The sequence below is a fragment of the Populus euphratica genome, unplaced genomic scaffold, assembly GCF_000495115.2.
Source record: "Populus euphratica unplaced genomic scaffold, PopEup_1.0 scaffold144.1, whole genome shotgun sequence".
NCBI lineage: Eukaryota > Viridiplantae > Streptophyta > Magnoliopsida > Malpighiales > Salicaceae > Populus > Populus euphratica.
Window position 1 is genome coordinate 365,968 of NW_011500010.1, and position 7,784 is coordinate 373,751.

At 26.9% G+C, this 7,784-nt stretch overlaps 1 protein-coding gene across 1 annotated transcript; it reads right to left on the reverse strand.

Annotated features, from left to right (window-relative positions):
• Positions 1-4,802: 4,802 nt before the first annotated feature.
• LOC105141422 (secoisolariciresinol dehydrogenase-like) lies at positions 4,803-5,225 on the reverse strand. Its single transcript, XM_011048634.1, has one exon. The coding sequence runs from the start codon at positions 5,223-5,225 to the stop codon at positions 4,803-4,805; it is 423 nt and encodes a 140-aa protein (XP_011046936.1).
• Between the last annotated feature and the right edge of the window lie 2,559 nt (positions 5,226-7,784).

The window sequence follows — 7,784 nt, forward strand, 5'->3', positions numbered from 1 at the left end:
AAAGGAAAACACTATAAAATTCACAATTAAATTGAAATATTTCAAAAAAAGAAGTAAAATAACAAAATTAATTCAAACAATATCCTTAAACCTAATTTGAGGGTCTTATAGAAGTTGGCTGGTGCAATGAGCCAAGTCAACAAGAATTGTAGCAGAGGAAATTTCAATATAATCCAATAATAAGATGGAAAGTTATGATTTTTTTATTTAACATTATTGGTATTTCATAAACATACCTCTTCTCAGACTAGCTTTATTTTATTGATTCACAAACAAATCTACTGGTTTTATACATAATCCACTGCTGCCAAATCTCCAATTAATTGTTCATAACTATGAAACTTTTCGCCTACATTAAAGTTTACATATGTCCAAGATGACCCTTTACAAATGTGAAGAAAATGGCATCAGTAAAGGAAATAATATTCGAAGGAATCAAAAGGAATACAACATTAGAAATGGTCCCTGCAGAAGCAAAATCAAAAGAGTTCATCCTTGAGGAGGAAGATGTAGCAGAGGCAGCAATATACTAGGGAAGTGATGACTCTATAGATGTTAGCAGAGTGAACCTTGTCATTGATGAGGGTCGCAACACAACCAATCGAGATCTATCTAAAAAGGGACATTAAAGAATTGGTTTCATAAGTCTGTGACTTGAAACAAATTCACTTTGGCAGATTTAAGTATACTTATCAAATATCCACGTACGTGTAGGCTTCTCCCACTGGTCTTAAGCGAGTCATCCAAATATTGAATTTAACGACCAACTCAAAATATGATCAAAATATGATGTATACTGAACTCATCTCTTTTAAATATTAAGATAATAATATATTTTTTATTTTTTAATATTAAAATAATGATAGATTGTAACTTTTGTATCTAGAATCCATTTAATATTATAGGAACAACTATTTTAAAAAAAAAATGCTTAAAACAATCCTAATTAACTTATAAAATCTATAACTCGTGATACTCCATGAAAAATAAATATTATATAAAAAAATATGAATCTCAATTCCTAGACAAATTAATATTAGAGAATAAGGTTAAAAAAAAATCATTCTAAAAAAAATGACGAAAATGATCCAAGTCATCATGAGTAAACTGACCAAACCCATGATATAGTTTATAAGAATGAGATAACTCTTTAAAAATCTAATCGAAATGAATTATAAAGGTCTATTTTCAGTCAACGCAATATTGAAGTATAAAAATAAAAAATAAAAAATTAGATTTCTAAAAAAGGGCAAGAAAAATTAGATCAAGTTAACGTTGACAAAACTTCTAAACTCACATCACAGATTATCAGAACATGATAACAACATAGAAAAAAAATTAAAAAAAATTATAAAATACAATTACTAACTATTAAAAAATATATATCTTACAAAAGATTCAAGACGACCCAAATTAACCCACTAAATCCAAAACCTAAGTTATGAAATCATAATAACCCCATAGAAAAAGAACTAAAAAAATTATAAATCTCAATTTCAAATCTATCCAATGTTGAAGGATGAACTTGAAAAATAAATTAATTTAAAAAATAGCTTAAAAATCCAAGTTAACCTCGAAGAACCTTTTGAACCTGTGACCTAGATTATAAAAGTAGTATTATCTTATAGAAATCAAATAAAAAATAATTACAAAGCTCAATTCCCAACTAACTCAATGTTGAAGGATAAAATAAAAATAATTATTTAAAAAAAACTGAGTAAATTTAGGTTAAATTGAAAAACTCTTGATTTAGGTCACACAACCAAAATTTCACATAATAATAATGGAATGCTCCATCAATATTTATTGTAAAATACTTAAATTATAAAATCAAACTCAATTTCATTAAATAAAAAATAAATATTATTTTTTAAAATCTTAAATAAACCTTAACATGTACAAATCATACAACAAATTTTTATGAGAAAAATATCTATAAAACAAGTAAATACATAAATAAACTATATATACCACATCAAAATGTCAAAAAATCAACATTTTAAAAATAAATTACAACAAAAAAAGATAATTTTACTTACTGTATATGACAAATCTGAAAAACAATTGATCTAGAACATGAATGCTAATAGACTGAATGTTAGGCTAATCTTATTTTTTAAAGATGATAGCTTGATTTGTGATAAAATATAAGAGTGTTGTCTGTAGTTTTTCATAGATTTAAAAGGAAGAAGAGGAGAAAGAAGTTAGAGAGGGAGAGATAAGGGGTTATTTGTTAGATTATAATTTAAATATTATTGATGAATTCACCAATAGCTATGAACATATTTGTTTTTGTAATGTTTTCTATAATAATGATATTTTTTTATTATTTCATTTTCAATTATAATTCTTTTAATATGTATTGAGATAAATAATTATAAAATATTTCATAGATAAATATCACTGTAATTTATTGATGAGTTTTTTTTTGTTAGTATTTTTTTTTGTGTTTGATATTATTATAATAGAGTTCATTTGTGTTTGATATAATTATGGTAGTGTCATGAGACGAGGATTACATTCATGTAAAAGGAAAAAAATAATATATGTCTCTATCTCTTCTATTTGAGAACAGTAACCAAACCCTGCATTACATCTGTGCGTATAAAAGGACTTTGAGAAACATAAAATTTAATGAAACTATAAAATAGCAAAACAAATTACAGCCGAAAATTGCAATGATGAATTTGCATTATTATTTTTTTCCTACCCCATGATCTGTCAGGCACTTAAGCACGGGCAGCACTAGGTTTGCAACCGTGTGTACTTGGTTGATCCTCTGATGTATAACAACGTTAATCTCTACATCGGTTTGCCTATGATGAAGTGCTTAACCATAAAATGTTATGCCATTCATGGCTAATTATTAAACACAGCCAATTAGCATTTGATGAGTCTTCCACAGCCCATGGATTTAATCAAAGTACAAGATACCTTGCCTGAAAAGACAAACTATGTCTTATTTTGTATAAAAATTCATAGCAGAACACCTTAGCTCACTGACAAATACAACTAGCGTCAGGACGAACAAGGTTTATGAATATATTGTACGTTGAGTGTTATTGAAACCCTCAGGCCTCATGTATTCCCGGTAAACAAGGATAACTTTTCTTACTTTATTTGTTTTGGTAGTACATAGACTCTTACTTTATTTGTTTTGGTAGTACATTGACTTTCACCGGGAGTTATAAATCTAACTTGATTTGATAATTTATTAATTAGATTCTAGTTTGTACTTAGTTTTATGTGAAGTTGAATATTTTAACCTAATAATATAGTTTTATTTAGAGAAAAAAATATAGAATTTATAATGTTTGTGTTATAAAATAATATAAATTATATTATTAAAATTTTATCTAACAACTTAAATTTTTAGATTAATTTTTTTGACATGATATTAAAATCTTAATATTTAAGTAGCCACAAGTTTAAATTTTACAATATCTATTGATTTGATTAAAAATAAGGATAAGGTAATATGACATGTGTAAGTTTCAAATTTAAAGGGTTTTTATTTTATAGTACATATTAAAAAATAATATAAATTAAATCTTAGAACCTTACCTAACTATTTAAATTTTTGAGTTAAATTGGTTCATTGATAGTTTGATAAAACAATATTGTTTTAATAATAATAATAATAAAATTAGATTGGAGAAACCAACACATAACTTGAGTTTTTAGCTAGTTAGAGTTTTGTATCTATACTTTTAGCTATGGTATTGTGGTAACTTTTGTGGTTATAATTTGAAAAAAATTATTTTATAAAACATATTTTTAGTTGAGGTTGGTTTGTTATTTCTGTATGTTTAGTTAAAACTATGGTTAAAATTGAAGTTGAACAAAAAGTAATTTAATATGTTTGGTTAATAATACTTTTTAAATTGAGGTTATAAAATAAGTAAAAAATTATATATATTAATATTAATGGTTTTAAATTTAAATATTGTAGAATTAATTACTACTATTGCATCATTAAATAAATAATACTTTATATAAAATATTTTTTATTATTCCATTAAATCATCTACGATTCCATTACGTACAAAATTCATTCGATAAAAACTACAGTTTTCATAATTTTTCGAGCGTGCAATAAAATTAGATAAAATATTATTAGAAATAAAATTGATATTACAGTGTGAGTGAATATAATTCATTCTACGCTAATTTTTTAGAAAAAAATATTATTCGCATCATATCATAGTATGAATGAATTTAATTCATTTTAAACTAGTTTTAAAAAAAAAACTGTTAAAAAAATAAACATACTAAAAAAACTATTACAACAAGTGAATTAAATTTCACTTACACTATTTATTATTTTAAATAAGTAGTATAATTCATGCATATTGTTCATGTGAACCATACAAATGAATTGTATTATTTACTAATACATTGAATAGTGAAAAAGAAAGTAGCTTGTTTCGGCAAAACCTATGTATAAAGCGTCAATTGTATTGGACTTCATAAAAAATAAACTGTATTTTTAATGTAATTAAATATTTTAATAGATTCTGTTAAAAAAAAAAATAGATAGAACGAAGTGTAAGGATGGGAGACAAAATAACACGACTTGTCATTCCTTCGATTATTTAGCTAATAATAGAAAATAATAGAAAGGATGAAATTCAATCCATCCGGATTAAAAAAGCTAATTAAAAATCACAGTAAATTAAGGATTGAAACCGATATTTCCAATATCTTTTCAATCTCCATCCTTGCGATATTAAATACTCAATTCTTCACTTTTTATTCTTTTGTCTATCCCTTCTTAATCCCTCTTAACAAACACACCTTTATTAACCAAAATATTCTTTCATTTGCTCTCTTACGGCCACATTGGTGGTGCTATAGCCACCGTCGATAACCAAATTTAGTCCGCTAACATACTTGGAATCATCACCACCCAAATACAGTGCTGCCTCTGCCACATCATTTGCTTTCAGCACTGCCTCCTTCAAGTTCGCTGATGTACAAATGAACTCCTCCACCGTCTTCTGGTCGATCCCTCCCAATCCTTTCCTTAATAATGGAGTCGCCACACCAAATGGTGAAATGCAATTAACTCTAATTCCATATTGCCCTAATTCTACACACAAGTTCTTAGTAAGTCCAACCAGAGCATGTTTTGACACAGCATATGCGTATGGGAGCATAGCCCCATAACACACCGAAGCAAAGCGTGAAGTGAATAAAATGCTGCCCGTCTGTGCCGGGATCATTGAAGCAGCAGAGCTCTTCAATTTGCTTGTGAAAATAGAATAGGTTTGGTAAGCGTTTTATAAGAAGCGAAATAATAGAACATATAGAATTGCAGTCCAACATGTATTTTTTAAAAAAATTAAAACATATAGAATTGCAGTCCAACATCTATTTTTTAAAATTTTAATTTTTTTTATTTTAAATTCATATTCTTTTAGTATTTTTATATCGATTTGATACGATAACATCAAAAATAATTTTTAAAAAATAAAAAATATTATTTTAATATATTTTTAAATAAAAAATATTTTAAAAAATAATAACAACTACACATTTAAATACACCCTCAACACCGTAGCAATATCAGAGAAAGATGATACTGACTCCCATCCAACCCACAGATTAATTATAGTTTGTATTAATTAATACCATTTACCAAATGGTTTGCCCTTACACATGTAGGAAAGGAAAAGGATGCCTTAGAGTCTAAAATGTTACCAAGTAGTTTGCCAAGTCACTTCATCCAATTCATAAAATAAAGTAGTTTAATTATGATTAAAGTCATATGCACAATATAATACAAATAAAATAATTACGGACAATATTTCTTCTAATTATTTAAATTTGAGAAAAAAAGAAATCGGTCAACTTTTCACATCTAAAGCTAGTTATTTTAATGACCATGATTGAGAGCTTATCTTTACCAGACACACCAAGCCTATGGAGTCATATTAATTATCAAGTGTATGTTTGTTTTTGGGTTAAAAAATATTAAAAAAATATATCTTTTTAAATTATTTTGGATTGTTTTGATATAGTGATTTAAAAAAATAAAAAATATTATTTTGATATAGTTTTTTAAAAATTCTTTGAAAAAGAAACCAAAATTCCAAATATTGTCTAAAATATTAAGCTCAAGTATATACGAGTATGAGGAGTTGCCAAACGTAGTGTTGCAATGTCGTGGTTGCATAAATTAGTTACCCTAACTTCAAACAGAACACACAGGATAGTATATAGCAAGCAAGGGGTCAGTCCCACGAGAAATGTTAAAGTTAAATTTTTATGCTAGATGATATGTAATTTGGGGGGTTTGGACATTATCTAGGCTAAAGCAAAAGAAAACAAAAAACTATCAAATGAAATTTAATAAAATCAGAAAATTATCAAGAGAACAAACCTTGGTTGCAAGCACACATCCACCTACAGAAATCAAAACTGGAAAGAAACATCAATTTATATTCTGAATATTTATCTCTTCTTAATATTGGTTAGTTAACGGATTCGCTGTATAACTAACTCTAACTATCAAAAAACTACAGTATCCGTACTAGTAATTTAATTCAATGGCAACATTAAGAACTAGATAAGTTGATTAATCAAGAAAACATAACTGTCCACAGTCTATGTTTGATTTAATTGAATGTTCTCTCTAAGATTAAAAATGTAGATCAATAACAATCATTAAACTCAGTTGCTTCACAAGTTCATATATGACAACTCTGGTTATGATATCAAACTTAGCAATAGATTGTTCACAATAATAACTTAGAGTTTACTCTAGCAATTAAAATAAATAATTATAGAAAAAATAAGCATAGAAGAACAAACATATTCATCTTATAAACTGAAACAAAAAGGTAAAATAAATTCACAGGTGTTCTTGCAACCAAGAAAAAGTGTTTAGTCTTGCATCTTTATTGAACAACTAATTAAAGAGAAAGAAAAATGCACAATTTCATGTTTTAGAAAAGGGGAGCATTTTCCTCCTCTTGGCTGGCTGAACCCCTTCTATTCTCTCATTCTTTTCATATCCTAGGAAACCTTAGTCTTTATTTTATAAAATAGTCTTCTCTTAAGTAGACAGTTTACATTTAAGTACTTTAATAGCTATTTTTCTAAAAAAAAAAGAAATATCCTTGCATGAAATATTCAAGTTTTGACTTAGAGGAGTTAAATTGCTGAAATAAAAACTTGGATATCAGTTTTGATTCTTCAAAACGTAATTTGGACTCATTTCTTCACGAAACTTGTTATCTAGCAGAATTCAGTTGACATCTTTGAAAATCATATCTCCCTCATATAACATCTTTTTTTTTCCTGAAATTTGGAGCATTTATATGCTTTTGAGTCAGAAATCCAAAAAAATTGAGTTTGCATCAATTGGACTTCTGTAACTCTAGATATTCAAGTCAGAATGGTCAAAGGTCAACATTGGTAGATTACGAGATTTGAATTTGAAGGCTGCGATTTCCGTGAGCTTTCTTATTTTATTTCTTACCTTAGATGTACATAAAGGTATGGATGTTAGATTTTTAATGCCACCAGAATCACTTCATTTCGACCTCTAGAGCTCACGCTCTGCACAAAACATTGATTGAAGGTCAAATCTATCAATTACCTTCAATTTACTTCTTGTTGCATCTTTCATCCAAAAGTACCTTTAAAATATAAAATAAAGAATATCAAGGCATTATATATATAAAACATAGACAAAACACTAGTTAAATGTGAGTGAAATTATCGAATAATATGGTTGTATCACGTAACATCCTTGAGCTCATTCAAATATTGAGTCC